Consider the following 18,783-nt stretch of genomic DNA (forward strand, 5'->3'; position numbering starts at 1 on the left):
ACTCCTGACTGTCTGACAGAGTTTGGTGCTGTGGTCCTCTCTGAGTGTCCTGAGGATAGAGGATGGCCTTCCTCTGCACCATTATATCCACTAGGCCCTCTGGTCTATGTTGGTGAAGCAGGGTACCAACTTTCCCTTCTTGACCCTGCGCTTTGCAAATGACAGCTTCTGACTAGTCATGGTCGACTTGAAATACAGCTGCAATTTAAATATGGCATTCGCCAAACAAATCCCCAAAGGTACTAGCAGCATTAAGTACTGCCACTGCTGGTTAGCACAAAGTAGTGTGAGTGAGGCACCATAGAGGTGCAATGCACACATAATGAGGTGAACAGAGGATACTGCTTGAGACACCTTACTCGAGCTCACAAAAAGAAGCTCACCAAAATTGAATGAACTGATGTTCTGTAAAATCCAGCCCCATATATTCATATAGCCATCTTTAGCATTTAATTAACATCAGATTTTATGTATATGACTGATCCCTGTGAGGACCTTTAGTTGTTGTTGGATACATTTGCACTTCCACTAACACGTAATGGCTTATTATTAGATTAATGAAGACTAAAGTAACCTGTCAATCACCTTCTAGTAAACCATTTGTTAGATTGCTGTTCTCTATTGTTGAAGCTAAACGGCATGTTGTAAAGCAGTTCACTAATGTTTGAAGTGGACTAGCTACTGATTAAAGATTCAGTAAGAAAGGGATTTTAAATATACAAGCAACCAAAATAGTAGCAGGTAGATTGTGCAGACATGTTTAGAATGAACATAGTATCAAGTTTGACATTGAACCGAAGGTTTGTAAGTCAGCTACCCTATCTAACATGGACATTTTTTAACAAGTCATTTCACAGTCAGAAAGGTTTCATGAGCCACCTTCTTAACTTCTTTTGTGTTAAGACGCAGGACAATATTACCAGTAATGTGGTGCTGGAATATACTCAGAGCACGAGCATTTCAGGCAGATTTCAAGTGGTTTCTGGTGGACCGGAAGACAGAACACTAAAGTAGGATGAATAACAGGTACACCTTGAAGATTCACTTGAAGAAGTGCAATATGGTTCATGGCTCTTGAGGAAATCCCTAACACTTGATATAAGACAATAGTGCACTGATATAAGGAAAACACTGAAGGGTTTTATGCCAGAAAGTACACAAGCTGTGAAAGCAGCAAGGAAAGCAATGTTGAATCAATGGGAAAACTTCCCAGAAATGTAATCTGAGGTTCTAGTATCAACACCATTGCGACATGAATGGCCATCAGTACATAAAACTGCAGTAAAATTATTTCCCTTCATTGTCTTGGTAGATTCACAATCTCGGTTTTTCTTTTCTAGCTTTCAGATTATCAGATGAGATAACCACTATCATTACAACCAAGATTTTTTAAAAAAATCAAAAATTAGTTTATCAATTCAGTTTGTTCGCGTATTAATGAACCTTTCGGAATTTCAGAACACCATTCACAAACATTAGTAAGAGTCCCGAAATCCCTTAAAAGTAGGAAACGTTGCTTTCTATTTCTATAGCACTAAATACTTTAAAAATAAAATGAGAACTATTTATGGCATTCAAATAATCCAAGGAAAATGATTTTCAAGATCTGACACCTTTGCTGAGTTAGAAGGTTAAGGGAAACAAATACAGGAATTGATGGAAAATCTCCAGGTCTTCCTCAGAAAGGTTACTGGACTCGAAACATTAACTTTCCTTTGTATGAACAGATGGTGCCAAACCTGTTCAGTTTCTGCAGCAATTTCTGTTTTTATTTCTGATTTCCAAAATCTGCAGTTTTTTGGAATTTTTTTGGTTTCTTGGGTCACTTCTGGTAATTTCGCCTCCTACTGGCCGCAGGGTGCAGGCGGTGTCATTTGCATCTGATTTGCATGTGCCTGACGCACATCCGCCGCCGTCACCGCTCAGTGTTTACATGGTGAAGTGGAGTGAGTGCTGAACGGCAGTTTGACAAAAAAAAGAGGCCAGACAACACAGCGCGACTCGGTAAGCGGTGAGCCTGTGCCTGTCTTCCGCTCAACAAACGCGATGCGACATGAAGAGTAAATTGAAAAAAATCTTTAAAAGCCTAACCGCTCCGGGGGAATTGTCGTTGCGGCAGCGGCGGCGGCCCCGGTTGTATCGGCTTGTAGCGACAGGCTCGAGACAGGCGAGGCACAGCGCCACCGACAGGCCAGACAGAGAATAGCGGCTAGTCCCGCAACAGCAACAACAATAACAACAACTTGATGTTGACAGTGCCCATGGGGTTAGAATCATGAACAAACTGTCCCAGGATCGCCAAAGGCAAAATCCCCTCCCGATTGGAGGCAGACGAGGCGGGGTTCATTACACTCATTGTGCTTCGCAGCCATGTGGAAAGGTTGATCAATTTATGTTGGTTACTTTGAGGATTCTTAACGGAATGGTTAAATTGATGTCAGCAATGTGTTTGAGTTTGCAACAAATTGCTAGACCAAGTTCAGGAGAAGGAAAGTGCATTGTTATTTTAGCTTTAGCCATTTCTCCTGCACAGTACTGAAAGAGGGGTTAGCCAGTTTCTGGTTATACATAGTGTAGGAGATCTTAAAGGAGATAACCATTTGAGAAAATGAATGGTTCAGCATACTGTTTAGGGACTGATTGAATGGACTGCAAAATCTATTCAGTTCCTGTATTTCCTTATGTTGTGTAATGAGATATTTGGACTTGTGTAATATGCTCATGTGGCCTTGTACTTCCAGAGAAAGGAACCAACACTCAAAAAAAATGAATAGTTTTATAGTGACCCATGTGTTTAACTGAGGATCCAAATTATGTGGTTTTAACAGCTGACCTTTTTATTTTCTTTAATACTAATACTGAAAGTTATTCTGGTCCAAATATCTATTTACACAAAGCATTATATAATGAAAGTAGAACACAGTGTTGAGGCTTACATCATGGTACACTGCAGTTTCGAAGTTAGAGTGGCTTTAAAGTTGTTGAAATGTAGGTACTGGTGCCTGTACAAAGTGGCAAACCTAGGCAAAATGGAATCAACAGAATTCAAGCCTGTTTGTTTGACATAATATCCTGTTCAACTGTTAGAATGCTGTTTTTGTTTGAAAAAAGCAAGATTTTGAAATGTGTAACTAAAAGACACTTAGTAACTTCAGAAGACTACAGTTTTTGCTCAAGCACTTTGATGTTGCTGACTAAATAATTTGTCAGTTAACTGATGAAAGCTTTCTCTGAGTGACCTTTTCCTGCCAGTCACAGTGGAACTTGTTTATATGCACAATGTTTTATTGTGGTAGGAGAGATCAGTAGCTTTTGGTCACTTAGTGCATTGTTGAGTGTGCTTGATCTTATTTGGAGTATAAATGTGAAAATGCAAGCACAATTGGATGTTTGCTGACTTGTGTTCGGGTGAAATAAATTGTGATTGAGTCAATCTTGTATATTCTCCAATAGCCATTTGGAGAAATATGCTGGCAAAGGTTTAGAGCATGTTCACTTATTTATGTTTCAAGTGCATAATAATATTGGGAGATGGTGGGGAGGAGAGAGGGAGAGACATGAATTGTTTCCTACTTCAATAATAAATAATCCTGTAAATTATAAACTAATTAAAATGTGCAGTGTTAGTAAGCCTTTAAATCAGCTTACTAATACAGTTATCCGATTATTATGTTTCAAATATTTACTTCCAACTGATTTGAAAGCTCCTAAAATTTTGGTAATTCCGCCCACATGTGGAATGTGACTACTTGCTATTTTTCCTTATAGCCTTGATGTGATTCTTTGCTATTTGTTCCCAAGTATCAGCTACTTTGCAACTGCCTTGGCGGTTTTATGTTATGTTTTGGCAGGCACGAACGAAACTAGGGTGTAAATATTTGAATTGTATATAAAGTGACCATTCACTAGTTTGGGTTATCTTGGGTTATCCTACTGTTAAAAGCCACCTAATTGATTTGTTTCTCAAAAATACTGTTATTTTTATTGTTGCTAAATTATATCAAGTAATTCAGCTGTAGCAATAACCAAGCTCCTGTGCGAATGAGTTGTTGAAAATAATCATAAGAAATAGCGCAGAACTATTGCATGAAGTAACTGAAATAATACAATATGATGTATAGTATTTTCACAACAGCATGACAGAAAAGACCAGTTGTTGGTATGAAAAAAAGTGTTGGAACTAAGGCGGGATATCCAAGTGAAGTGACATGATGAAGTAAACATATCTATTCTAATGAGAAAGCTTAGGTAGGCAATGAGTCATATGGCTAAAACAATCAACATATCTGGAAAGTAATGGAATGATTTTCAGTTGGAAAAGGGCCACAACAAATATGGTGAGAATGCATGTGAGAAGAACCTGACCTTGAATGGAAAAGTCACAGTAAATAGATAGTACAAGAACTGGAGGAAGAAAGATTGCCGAGGGTGCCTCTTGTCAGGCTAGCCTGATATGATGACTGACTGACTAAAACCTACCTAAACAAACGTTACAAAAGTGTGTTTTAGCCTATGAATATTTATTTTTAGGCCACAGAGGACTTCTATTTTTAATTTGGCCCCTCCTCTCTCCTGAAGGGAACTGATTGTTGGTATTGTCCCACAATCACATTTGTATTTGAGCTGAAATGGCCAGTATTGGTAGGCATTTACTTGTGAAAGAGATCGTGAATTAGCCTAATCCTGTTGAACACTCACACAAATTTCCAATTGGAGTAAAAGCTGCAGTTCCTAGCACATTTCCTAAAGCTAGCTGACTCCTGTCAATAGGGAGGATTGAACCTAAGGTTCTCTGAATTTTTTTCATGCAGTTTTATTGAAGAGTGCGCTTGTCTGTTGGTCTCTGAAGGCAGCAGACATTATGGTTTGAGGTCATTTATATGCTTCTCCAAGTACCTGTCAAAGTATCATATCAAGTATAATAGACCAAGGACATAATTTCTTAAACTGAAGGAATGCTACTTGCTTATATAGATTAATGCAAATTCTGTGGTTAAAATTAAAGCCTATAGTAAAACTAAGTTACCGCGTTAATAGCTGCTGGAATCAGGTGATGCAATGAATAATGGAATCTTGAGTCCATGTAATGGTTCTCTGGTACTGACACCTGGTCAAATACCAGATCATACATTATCAATTTGTTTTTACAGCTATCACGACTTGCATTTCATGAATATTAAGCTGTTAGGCAAAAGTTTGCATTTCAAAATTACTTGCCAATGCTTATTTAAATATTTCCCATATGTTTGTTAAGTAGTTTTAAAACTGCAGTACCCAAACATTTTCCTAGCCACCATCAGAGCTGAGGAAGGATCTCTCAACCTGAAGCGTTAACTATGTTTTCTGACCACAGACAGTGCCAGACCTGAGATTTTTCAGCAATTTCTGTTTCTGAAAGCAAGCATTCTGAGATATTTCTCAACACTGACATATTTTTCCACTTCTGCCAGCATTTTTAAGCTATTCAGTGGCACTACATTTCAATTTGTTGGCATCAACTGTATGATGAATATAATGTAGTGAAATCAGTCTCAAGAATCATATATAAAAGTTGCTTAACGCCTGCAACCAAGGGAATATTATTAACTGGAAAATTTGGTAATATGAAGTTTAAATTAGCGTGGTAGATGATACAAAGTAAGACTATAGGTAAGCATTTTCACCTGCTTGCCACCATGTTGCTTTACAGGAATACAAATTAGAATGTTTCATGTGGTACAGCAATATCAACATATACTTGTAATAAAAAGAATGTACAGAGATTTTCATTTATGCAAATATAACTTCCTACAATTTGGTGGGACCTGAAGACTACATTAGCAAATGCCATTTTGAAATTAGTTATGTTTATATAAAGACTGGTGCTTTTGGAATTGCAATCCTCAACGTCCATGTGATATTCTATCAAACAACAATGAGATGCTATTTCCTTTGTCTTGTGTAATATCTATTTTTGTTTTAACTTTAATGTACAATTCCAGCAGTTCAGAAAGATGGGAGGTGCTGTGAGTGCTGGTGAAGACAATGATGATTTAATCGATAATCTAAAAGAAGCACATTACATACGAACGGAGGTGGTAGAGCAAGCTTTCCGAGCCATAGATCGTGCTGATTATTACTTGGAGATTTACAAAGATAATGCGTATAAAGACCTGGCTTGGAAAAATGGTAACATCCATTTGTCTGCACCCTGTATTTATTCTGAGGTAATGGAAGCACTGGACCTACAGCCTGGATTGTCCTTTTTGAACCTTGGAAGTGGCACAGGCTATTTGAGTACAATGGTTGGCTTAATTTTAGGTGAGCTGATACATAATGTGTAATTGACTTAAGATTCCATGATATACAATGACGTCTCTTGAAAACTATGTGTAGTATTTTTTAAAAGTACTGTAGTTTATGGTATTCTGATCGACATAAGGGGAAGAAATTGGCAGTTGTAGATACCATTACTGCATCTGCTTTTACAGGCAACATAAACATAAGTTCATTTGAAGTGCTGCCAAGATGCTAACTCACATTGAGTTTATTCATCTATCACCTTTGTGTTTGTCCAGCAATATCTTTATTTTAAAATTGTCCTCTTTTGGCTTTCAAATGTCTCCATGGCAACGGACACTCACTAGCTCTATGACCCCCACCAGCCCTACATTATTCTAATGTCTCTGTGCTCCTCCAATCCTCGACACTTGTATGTCACGCACTGTAATCCCTCCAATGTTAGCAGCTGTGCCTTCAGCTACCTCTACCCTAAACACTGGAATCTCCATTCTAGATTTCTCCATCTCTCTAAGGTTCTATCCTCTTTTTAAGACCCTTTTAGGTGACCTCTTTAATTAAGCCTTTGGTCATCCAGCATGTTATCTCCTTAAGTGGCTAAATCAGATTTTGATTGATAACATTCTTGTGAAATGCCTTGAGAAGTTTTGCTGTGTTAATGATGGAATGTAAATGAAGTTTTTGTTTTGTTTTAGTCCTCAAGTATATAGTGAATATTAGTTTATGTACTGCTAAATTTAGAACTGTTGGTCCCATGTAATGCAGGACACTTGGGCAAGAGAGCAATTATGATTAAATGAACTTGCTTGGAGCCATTATTTAGACATCATACATTCAATAATTTATGATAATTTTTATGGTTATCCTTGTGCCCCTTGGATTTTTGTTTAATAACCAAAAATATTATTCATATTAATGTCTGTTGAATTAAATCCCAAAACATTAACGTCATTGACTGCTAAAAGTCAGATTGATTGTATCGTGTCTGGTATGCAGGAATGTTGCAATTGTGTTTGAAATGATATTATTTCTTTATTGTAAATTTTATCATTCAATCAATATAATTCACGTGTGCAATGTATTTTTTGGTTAATTTTACGTACTTAGTTGAATGTGACCTGTATCTTTTAATGAAATGCATTTTTAAAGCCAGCACAACATTAGAAAGAATGCTATTAACTGCTTTTATAATAAATAAACTATCTATTTAATTTAAGTGAAGATTAGATTCCCTCTACTGGCCAATTACTATCATTGACTATTAAGTTTCTGCTTGCAGGCCCCTTTGGCATAAATCATGGAATAGAGCTGCATGTTGATGTTGTGGAGTATGCCAACCAAAAACTTGAAAATTTCATCAAGACAAGTGACAGTTTTGATAAGTGAGTACTCCAGATCTTGAGGTAAATATTTGTAATTGAGTGGATGCTGAAGGTGAAAACATGATGCTTTCCAATCCAGGCAACATAAAATCAACCCAAGTTGTTTGATCTGAAGCAATTAAAATTTCACAAAATACTGACAAGAAACTGGCTGTTCCGCACCTTACTGAACTTGTATGGCATGTTTGAAACTGCCTGGCAATTACAGAAAATACCCATTCTTGTCCTCCTGCCAACTTCTTGGATCTGTTTAGTGCACTTGATATAAATTCTTTTCCATTTGTTCTTGGCTTGTTGGTATGACTGGCTAGGCCAGCATTTATTACCCATCATTATTTACCCTTGAGAAGGTGGAAGCGGGCTGCTTTCTAACCTGTTGCAGTCCTTGGGATGCAGGCTTAGATGTAGCAAGTGCTGTTTTTTCAGAAAAACAAGTTATTCTCCTATAACGTGATAGTTGCATTCATGCATGACCTCGTGCTAAAGGAAACCACCGTAGAAAATCGCACTTTAGGGAAATTGCTATAGAAGGTCATTGTACCTGAAAAGCAGAAAGTTTGTGTCATCCAAACAGTATCCACTATTCATCAAGCGCATTACAGCCAATTTGCCTTAACGAAACGCGTTATAGCGGAACTATCTGTAATTGTAAATGTTCTTGGTGGCTATTGGACATTTGCTACCTTGTTTTTCATAAATTATTGACTTTTCAGTGCAGCATTTTACAAAAAATCAATTTACTTTTGTGATGGCCATCCAGCCAGCAACCAAATCTACATCTATTATCCATTGTGCAATATTTCACGTTATGTTTAGATAAAATTACCTCACATCAGTATTCTTAGACTGAAATTTGAAATTTTACAAATTCCTTGTAGACTATCAAAGTACAAGTCCTCGCTTTATCTTGTGCAAATACAAAGGGAAATGCACCAATAAAATTGTACCCTAATTTGTAATGTTCACAGTAGCAAAACAAATTTGTTTATGTATCTTTCATCATATTTATGACTAACATTCACTGTCTTAAGTAATACTTGAAATCGTAATTGCCAACTTCATCCAGGGTCCTGTGTTTAAGATCTGTGTACCCTATGATCTGTTTGTTTCAAAATCCTACTGTTTCATATTTCTTTTTATTCTGTGTTCTTTTTCTAAGGTGTTCCCCTTTCCATTTTTAACTGAATTTTGTTTGTTCCAAAGTATTTTGTTATTTTGATTACGATCCCAAGTTGATAGGGTTGTTAAGAAGATGTATGTTGGCTTTCATTGGCAAAGTGATTGAGTCTAAGAGCTGCAAGGTAATGCTGCGGCTTTATAAAATCCTGGTGAGACCACACATGGAATATTGTGTTCAGTTCTGGTCACCTCATTATAGGAAGGACATGGAAGGTTTAGAGAGGGTGCCAAGGAGATTTACCAGGATGATGCCTGGAACAGAGGGCTGGTCTTATAAGGAGAGGTTGAAGGAGCTATGGCTTTTCTCATTGGAACAAAGAAGGATGAGAGGTGACTGATGGAAGTGTATAAGATGATGAGAGGTATGGATAGAGTGGATAGCCAGAGACTTTTCCCCAGGACAGAAATGACTATCACAAGGGGGCATAATTTTAAGGTGATTGGAGGAAGATATAGGGGAGATATCAGAGGTAGGTTCTTCACACAGAGAGTGGTGGGTGCATGGAATGCACTGCCAGCTGTGGTAGTTGAGTCAGATACAGTAGGCTCATTTAAGCAGTTCTCGGATAGGCACATGGATGATAGTAAAATGAAGGGTATGCAGGTTATTTTGATCTTGGAGTAGGATAATAGGTCAGCACAACATCATGGGCCAAAGGGCCTGTACTATGCTGTACAGTCTATGTTCTATGTTCAATTCTGATCACTGTCTCTAACTTAAGTGACTTGTGTCTTCTGTGTTCTTACTCACCATTTATACTGTTTACTTTGGTATCTGTTGAGCCTAGGGTAGTTGAATGCATGTAAGTCACTTGTGCATAAATAAAAGGAAGTTTCAACATATGACATATGATGAATTTATCTTGTCAGTCTGAGAAATATTCATTTATTGTAGTGGTGAAATGAAGTTCACACATCTAATATGATGTTATAAATTTTAGGTTTGAATTCTGCGAGCCATCCTTTGTAGTGGGAAATTGTTTAGAGATTGCTTCAGACAGTCATCAGTATGATCGAGTCTACTGTGGGGCAGGAGTTCAGAAGGATCATGAAGAGTACATGAGAAACTTGATTAAAGTTGGTGGAATCCTTGTCATGCCTTTGGAAGAGAAGGTAAATTTAAAGTAGAAATGTGAAATTGATGTTATGCTTCCACTTTTGCAGTGAAAATGATCACGTTCAACCGTGTCATCTGGCATAAAGTCTACGCCCTTCAGATCGATCGTGGACAAGGCAATGATTGCTTCATTTTGTCCTCACACCTCACATCACGTTCTTCACAATCCTACTTCCTTAAGCATTCAATCCTGGGGAAAAACATTTCTTGCCCTTCAATTTATAACCTCTTACAACTGCACCTTGAAACTCCCAGATTTCTAAAATTTCTGGCCCTCCATTCTCCGTAATACTTCTCCAGTAGTCAATGTCAGTCACTCCTTCATTTATGCCTTTGGTGTTCTTATTTTCTCCCATCAGATTCTTCGCTTGATAAGGCCTGTCTTAATACTCCCAAAAATTCAAGGAATGAAGATTTGAAGGTACCTGACACACAATTAGTTTAAACATCCAGATCCAGCTGAACCATAACAAGCACTCTCGAACTTTATTATCCTTTCCCAAAGCTTTTTATGACTTTGAGTGATCCTGGATTTCAACGAGACTTTTGGCTTATTTTCTTCACTCTAAACTATATTCTTAAATTCCTCTCTTATTCCCTTTGTCCTTATCTTCAAAACAATATAAAGGAACCCATGACCTCTTTTCTCAATACAATTCTGTGGCCTTGCTACACCCCTGCTCCTCCAAAGCAAACTTCCCTAAAGCTTCTTCCTTCCCTAATCTCAAATTTGTGGTGTTCTGTTGTTTCTTTCCTCTCTCCCTCATTTCTTTTTTTAAGTTTATCTTGCTTGTGAGATCTGCCTGCTGTTCTTTTTATCATATTACCACTGATCACCCACCTTCCCAACCTATTATTTTTAGAGGCATGTAATTGTATTTTCCATTACATACTCCCATCAATTAGGTTCCACACAAGTATCCTGACTTTGTAAAATGATTCCTGGATTAATCAAGAAATAGTGATCACGTGACATGAACCTTGGGTTTTGTTGTGCTAACAGCATAGAAGCCTATGTCAAAAAACCTTCTGAAATAAATGATATACTTCAGTGAAAATTCTCTGTGGTAAGGTAATAATTATATTGAAACTGAGTTGAACTACTTGGCTAGTGTTTCCTTTCCTTGAATTTGAGTGGAACAAGTTTACTAAAGAAGTAGTCCAGCACACAGAGTCCAAAACATTGTTAAAAATGATCTGTAGAATATGTTGGATAACTGCAAATTCTCCTGACTGATTTTCATAGGCATCATCACCAAAAGCGGAAGAACTAGTACTGAAGTATCATTGGACTCAAAATGCTAACTATTTTTCTCTCAACAGCTACTACCAGACCTGTTGTGTTTCTCCAGCACTCTTTGTTTCAGAATTCCAGCATCCTCAGTTCTTTGTGTTTATTGCTGAGTTCACTTTTTATATGGAGTCTTGTTGAATGAAATTTGTCCGCTACTTTTGTCAGTGTAGTAACATGAATTAAACTTTAAATTTTTTTAGTTTTGAAGCACCTCCTTCAGATGCTATGTCTTTTTGACTGTGCCTATTGCACCACGTAACATTACAAGTATCTACTTGCCATATATTTGTGCTGGATCTGTTGCATTGTATTCTCGTTGATATATATGTTATAAATATTTTGTATTAGTCATAGTTTAATGGCAATTTAAAAGGTTTTAGTTCTGTATCCTCAGTCAAATATTGTAAATCAGTATTACAGTTTTTTTTGAGTTATGTCATTGAATTCTAATGTGTGAATATTTAACCAGTTGTTTTGAAATTACTGTCTCCACCATGTTAGTTATGGTATTATTTTAAATTAATTAACAACTTTTGCATTGATACATTTCAAACAAATGTATTAAGTGTATTTGTGTGATTGTATGCCATGGCCCCCTTTAAGTGTCTAATTACAAAACCTTGCATTGAGTTTTACCTCTAGCATACGTCCTAGAAGTTGTGTTATTTGTTCCTGGGGATTTTCAATCCATCAGCAAAAGTTTGCAAACAATCCTATGTGTGTATAGATTTTTCATTTCAACCATTGGGAATTTGTCACATTTTTTAAAAATTGTCTTCTTGGTAATTGCGATTTCTACTTGTAATTTATTATTTCACTGAATTATTTTATGCAGCTAACTAAAATAACGCGTACAGGATTGAATACCTGGGAAACTGAAAAAATCTTGGCTGTGTCTTTTGCTCCTTTAATCCAACCCTGCAACACGGATGCTGGGAAAGTACGAACAGTCCAATTACGTAAGTTTTATAGGTATTATTAGTTTAATAGAGCTTAATATACTAAATTAAAATTAAGTTTTTACCACATGAGTGTTTTCACTAATCTTTCTGACTGCTTATCTATAAGCATATAATAGTGGATGACTAGTATTTTCATAAATCTATTTTGTCTTAAATGTGTTAGAATCTTTGCGTCGTAATGATTCTCAAAGCTGTTAATACTTTTTTTTACATTTGAGACTAACTAATTACACAAGTCTTATATGTGTGTGTTTTTATGGGTTTGCAAGACTTTTTCATGCAGATTAACTCATGAATACATTAGTTTTTCAGTACCTATTATTGGAAAGTACCTTGGATTTTACAGCAGCAGTAGTGAAATTAAACTTTATAGAGAATTCATTACATTATTCATAGCTTAAAGTGCAATAATCGAGTTTGTCGTGATTACATCATTCCTTTAAAAGACTGGAATTTTTTTGGTACTGCTACGAATGGCTGTTGATTGATCATTAGTCATTTTCAATTTTATTTCTCTTTCCTAAATTTATTTTCAAACACAACTTGTATTTATTTTTGAGATAACAAGGTATAGAGCTGGATGAACACAGCAGGCCAAGCAGCATCAGAGGAGCACGAAGGCTGACGTTTCAGGTCTAGACCGAAAAAGGGTCTAGGCCCGAAACGTCAGCTTTCCTGCTCCTCTGATGCTGCTTGGCCTGCTGTGTTCATCCAACTCTACACCTTGTTATCTCAGATTCTCCAGCATCTGCAGTTCCTACTATCTCTTGCATTTATTTCTGCTTTTTTTTTGACTACATTAATTGAGAGACCAGGATAGTCAATGATTAAAGTTACAAATTCAGAAATTGCTTGCAAAACTCAGCAGATCTCACAACATGTGTGATTCTTTTTCAGAACTGCAGCAATTTCTGTTTTTTTAGTGTCAAATTTCCAGCATTCAGCTTTTTTTGTTTTATTACACTCATTAAAATTGTCTGATTATGAACATGTTTATGGATTGTTAAGGTTTACAAGATAAAAGATATGGAGTGAGAAAGATTACTTTTATTCTGAATTACCAAGATTTCCTTTAATGAAATAAGCTTCATATTTCACCTTGTCCTTTTTTTCTTTACATTCTTTTATAACCTGACATTCTTCAAATAACATCCTTTGAAGGTGGATGTTATTTGTTCCTCTATAAGATCTTGTGAAGTGAGATAAAAGGCCCTGAAATTATGTCATTGAATTCTAATGTGTGAATATTTAACCAGTTGTTTTGAAATTACTGTCTCCACCATGTTAGTTATGGTATTATTTTAAATTAATTAACAACTTTTGCATTGATACATTTCAAACAAATGTATTAAGTGTATTTGTGTGATTGTATGCCATGGCCCCCTTTAAGTGTCTAATTACAAAACCTTGCAAAGTGCAGTCTGTAGCCACCAATGAAAGCAGAGTCATAGTTTAAGGTCAGAAGAAATTGGCTTATGTAATTTTCATCTATTTGAGGGAGTAAGACAGTGGAGGAGAAATTCCCAGGTACCTTTTCATGATGTGTATTAAGTTAAAAGATCTTAGCCTGTTAAATAGACGAGTAGTTTCCACACTGGAAAAATCTAATCCACCAGATTCCTAGCCCTGATCACTGCTCAGAAACTCCTGCTAAAAATGCACATTTGTGGAAATGGAATACAGAGCAAGCCAGGATTGGCTATGTTTTTTTAAAACTTATTCACAGATATTCCCTTTTAATAGTCTGGCTAGTACATGAGTAATGGATATTTGAATGGGTGTCCTGCAGTATGCCTGGCTTTTGCAGAACTTTGCCTCAATTGATCTGACATCCAGTAGTCAGGAGTGAATGGACAATTTTTTTTCATAGATAAGAAAACATTAACTTTTCATCCTTTGTCCTCTCCTGAATGGATAGAGACTTGTTAGAATTTGCTTTTAAGAATATGAGCAGATGTTACCAAAGCAATAATTTTTCTGACGCTGCTAGATCCGTTGTGTATTTCCAAATGTCTGAAGTATATTGCTTTTTGTGAATTTGACTTTGAAGATTGTCAAATTGGGCACACGCCTGGCTTGAAACCCTTTTCTGTCTTTGGCTTGGAGGTGCGAAACCAAATAATAATAATGATTGATGTGAATGTTCAGGGTAGACAGTGTTAACAGTATTCTAAGAGTCAAATTGGGATTTCTGATCTCGGTGACTTAGTACTACATGAATCACTATGTTTAGCATTAATCTACCAGGGAATGAGAATTTTCTAAATAAAATGTAATGGAGAAAAAAATACTTTAAGTGATTGCTTTTTATTAAACAGGACATTGGAATAGAGAGAAATAGAGGCCTGGGTTAAGTCACTCCCAGGCTTCAGACCCTGGTAACAATGTTCTGAGAAAACATCCAGCAGAACTCAGGTGTTTTTCCACTGGAATCAGGTGAGGTGTCCTGTTGAAAATGCTGTCATACCTCCACGTTACCAATTTTGAGCAGCGTCAATAGAGGATTCTTGGAGCTACTTGTGTTGGAAGTGACAGGATCTGCGCAAGTTCAGATCAGCGGATAGAAAGCGTTTAGAGTCCAAATAAATGTATTTTATTTTAAATCTAACAGTAAAATGTCAAACCTAAAAGAAGCGGTATAATCTTGACATATTAGTTTAAAAATGTTTATCAATATCAGTCAGAAAGTTTTGTAGCAACTTTTTCTTTAAATGTAGTCATCTACGTTTAAGCACTGTGGGTTCAACGCTCCATTTTAAAAGGAAGTAGGCAACATATCACAGCTCAGTGTTTATCAAAAACAAAAGAACTGCAGATGCTGTAAATCAGGAATAAAAACAAAGTTGCTGGAAGAGCTCAGCAGGTCTGGCAGTATCTGTAAAGGGAAAAACAGAGTTAACAGTTCTGAGGAAGGGTCACTGGACCCAAAATGTTAACTCTGTTTTATCCATCACAGATGCTGCCAGACCTGCTGAGCTTTTCCAGCAACTTTGTTTTTGTCAGTGTTTATCAGTCGGGAGGAAGAGAGACAAGAAGCTGCTGATATCCATAAAGTTATTATATCTACGCTCCTCCGACGGCTTTGTATTACTGCAGTAAGTTATAACAACAGGTTGTATTTATATAACACCCCTTCATGTAAATAAGTTCTAAGGCACTACACAGAGGTGCAATCAGTGGGGCAAGAAAGGGTAACAAGTCAAAGGAGGAGAAGTGATCAAAAAATGGGTTAAAATTTGGAATATATTGGCATTCTTAAGAAGAGAGCAAGGCGTTAGAGCTTAGGAAGCAATACACAGAACATTTGGCCTTTGCTGGACTTTGGGCTGAATGACAGCAGAAATGGGGACAAATTAGGCTATTTAAGGTGACTTTTACGAATAGCAACAAGAAATTTAAATTTGATAAGTTGTGAGAAGGAGAGGGACTGCCTACGATTAAGGACCAGAGTGATATATGAGTCAAGGACTCATCAAAAGAAAGATTTTATAAAACTTGCCTGCAATAGCATTCAATGGCTAAATAGTCAGATTGTTGTATTTTTCCTTATGTTCTGAAAAGGGTTTTTGAACCAAAGGATGAAAAAAGCTATTTTTCAACCACCAAGAAGAAAATGCTTTTCAGCGTGCTGAATTAAGAAACGTGGCTTCTATGCATCATTAGTCTGCAGATCCTTATTGTCTCATACCTTTGTTTCTCTACTTATTACTTGGAATCCTTTGTGGCTATTTGCAGCTGTTATTTAACCATTGTTGAGCTTCTATTTTTAAAGAATTTTCCTTTTGTTGTGTTATAGAGCGTGAAATTGTAGATTAGTTCACAGGAAGTGATATGGCTGTCTGAAAAGTAAAACTTAGATCCATCAGCTTACCATTTATTTGTACTCCTTTAAGTTTTTCTATTTCAAACACTTATCCACTTCTGCTGTAAAACTTAATGATAATTCTTTCCTGGTGGAGAATTCCTTGCCCTGACAACTGTATGTAGAAAAATAATTTTCCTAACTTGCTCCACTCTTGTGCTAGTCTTTAATCTTATATCCATTGATTTGTCAATGAGTTGTTAATAGAGGAAGCAGTTTTCCTTAATTCAGTTTGTTGAAGCCTCTCAATTTTGAACATCCGTGTTAGATTCTGAAATTTAGAAGTTTGCTTCCCTCCTGAACAAAAAAACCTCAATGTTACCTTACTTAATTTCTAGCGTCTTGCACTTTTTATCAATGCAGTGTCAACTCTTGTAGATAAGTTGTTACTTTCTTGCCAATCCCATAACTTTACCCACAGTAATTAAAGTAGTTTGGTAAAAAGTTCTGTGATTTGAACATACTAACGCAACATTTGTAACTCTTCTTGCTGTATACTAGTTTACATTGTCTTAAAAAAACTCTCATGCCATACTTGTAAATTTGTGTTCCACAGCTTCAATTAACATCGGAACTCTCCAAGATTTAACTCGGATCTGCATTCGGCGGACTCTTAAAAATACAATAAATCAGGACAAGTTAAATGGTGGTGTTCCTCCAAAGGCTGTTTCCAGATTTAAAAGAAGACGGATTCGAAGGCGTCGGATGGATGCAATTGTCCTTGTTGACAAGCAGGTTTTTGCAAATCGAATTTCAAATCCTTTTGATAACAACAATAATAATGGTGAGGACATGGAGGATGTTAGGAGAGACGATGATGAAAAGGAATACAACGACTTTAAACCTGATCCTCCCTTAAATCTGCTTCGAGAAAAAATTCTCAGTTTGCCTTTACCCGAGCCATTAAAATTATACCTGTTGTACTACAGAGATAAATAAGTCTTGGAAATGACTGCTAGTAATAACTGTAATATATTGCACATAAGCTAAAGTTTGAAAAATATAGGGGACATATACTGCAATGAAAAAAAACGTGAGCACTTTTACAGACTTGGTTGATTAGCAATTTCCTTTTAATAGTTTATTACTAACTAGACAGGTTTCTCCCATTTTAAAAATGCTCTAGCATTATCCCTGTAAAATATTTTCAAAACTTTATGCTTGACTCTGCTGTACATTACTGCATCGTTTATGGCAAGCACTTCTTTAAGAGACAATGTACGAGATGATTAGAAAAATGTAAAATTACCATCCCTGTAAAACTGTTTTCAGTGGCTTGTATCTCGTCTGTATAATGACATTGTAATTCGTAATAACTTAGTTCAATATTTAATACTGTTTAGTTTAAAGATGGTAAATTTTAAGCACACTTCTGTGCATTATATGCCAAAATTGTTTTTTTGTATAGCAATTGTTAAGATGTAACTTTAGAGATTCTTTTCAGATTAGCTTCTTAATTTAAAAGTTTTTAAAAACAACATTAGTTACTGCTCTGATATTTTCATATTTTTGCAGATTGCTTAGTAGATGAACAGATGTAAGCAAGTACTTGTTTAGACATTTCTCTGCAATAAATAAAACAATAAAGGTTGATACGTAGGCAACCCTTTGTCTCGTTAACATTAAAACATTTAAGTTGCACACTTCAAACCAGGAGTGTGAAATTTGATTTATGGATATTTGCAGGCTATTTTCACCATGACTTGAAACTATTATATTCATATGGCTAGTTTGTCCCGGTTCTTGTGGCTGTTAGGAAATGGCTGTTAGTTCTGTTGCCCTATTGATAAAATCACAAATCAAATTGCACCTATTAGTCTTCACTACTTTATGTTATATATTTAAGTTAGGAGAAACATTGATTTATACTTCATACACAGTTTTATTACTGCAGTAACTCTGAAGCCAGAATGTCTGGAGAAATCTACTTTAGCATTGGTTTTACTCAACTTTGCTGAATTTTTTTGTCCTTTATCAATCAAAGCTACTGCAGAAATTTGTTTAGCAGCCTGAGACCAAGTCTAGATTCCTGTCATACAAACAGAAAGTGCTGTAGAAAAGCAGCAGGTCTGGCAGCATCTGTAGAGAGAGAAGCAGAGTTATGTAGCCTTGAAGTACAATAGATTGACCCAATTTGAGGGAACATGATATGTGAAGAATTAGAATATTGTAATTTCTATGGTTTGTGCAAGAGGTGTCTCCCCAATATCAAGAATTACTTGCCACACCAAAGGAAGGATTTGAGGTTTAATGGGGTAAAAATGTTTTTTCATTAAGACAGATGTTTATTTCATATTGGCAGCACAGTTGCAGCTTGTCGAAAGTGCCACAGTGTGGAGTACATAGTTAATTTACATCTTCCAACACTACATCATTGGCCTGTTCCGAGTCAGTTATACGTCCTGGTATATGAAAGTAGTGCCATGCTGGACTTCTGTCATCGTTATGATTGAGCAGAAGTTCTAGGCCAGAAATACAGTTGGACCATTGCTTAAATTCTGGGTTCCTATTATAGGAACAACATTAGAGACATGGAAAGAATGCAGCAAAGATTGACCAGACTAAAAAAAACTGAACGACCAGTGGGTGCTGGAAATCAGAGACAAAACCAAATTGCTGGAAAAACTCAATAGGTCTGGCAGCATCTGTGGAGAGAAAGCAGAGTTAACATTTTGGATCCATTGACTCTTCAGAATAGGTCAGACTGT

At 36.4% G+C, this 18,783-nt stretch overlaps 1 protein-coding gene across 4 annotated transcripts; it reads left to right on the top strand.

Moving 5' to 3' along the window:
* The first annotated feature begins 1,906 nt into the window (after positions 1 to 1,906).
* On the top strand, positions 1,907 to 17,674 carry LOC125461525 (protein-L-isoaspartate O-methyltransferase domain-containing protein 2-like). 4 transcript variants are annotated; one of them, XM_048550424.2, is made up of 6 exons: positions 1,907 to 2,004; positions 5,982 to 6,300; positions 7,559 to 7,661; positions 9,782 to 9,953; positions 12,087 to 12,210; positions 16,632 to 17,674. In XM_048550424.2, the coding sequence occupies exons 2-6, from the start codon at positions 5,994 to 5,996 to the stop codon at positions 17,012 to 17,014; spliced, it is 1,089 nt and encodes a 362-aa protein (XP_048406381.1). In that variant the 5' UTR covers positions 1,907 to 2,004; positions 5,982 to 5,993; the 3' UTR covers positions 17,015 to 17,674. The 4 variants fall into 4 exon arrangements, with proteins under 4 accessions (XP_048406381.1, XP_048406382.1, XP_048406379.1 ...); XM_048550425.1 differs by having other exon boundaries at positions 1,909 to 2,004; positions 5,985 to 6,300; XM_048550422.2 differs by lacking the exon at positions 1,907 to 2,004 and adding an exon at positions 2,041 to 2,380.
* The last annotated feature ends 1,109 nt before the right edge of the window (positions 17,675 to 18,783 follow it).

Source organism: Stegostoma tigrinum, chromosome 19 (genome assembly GCF_030684315.1).
Source record: "Stegostoma tigrinum isolate sSteTig4 chromosome 19, sSteTig4.hap1, whole genome shotgun sequence".
NCBI lineage: Eukaryota > Metazoa > Chordata > Chondrichthyes > Orectolobiformes > Stegostomatidae > Stegostoma > Stegostoma tigrinum.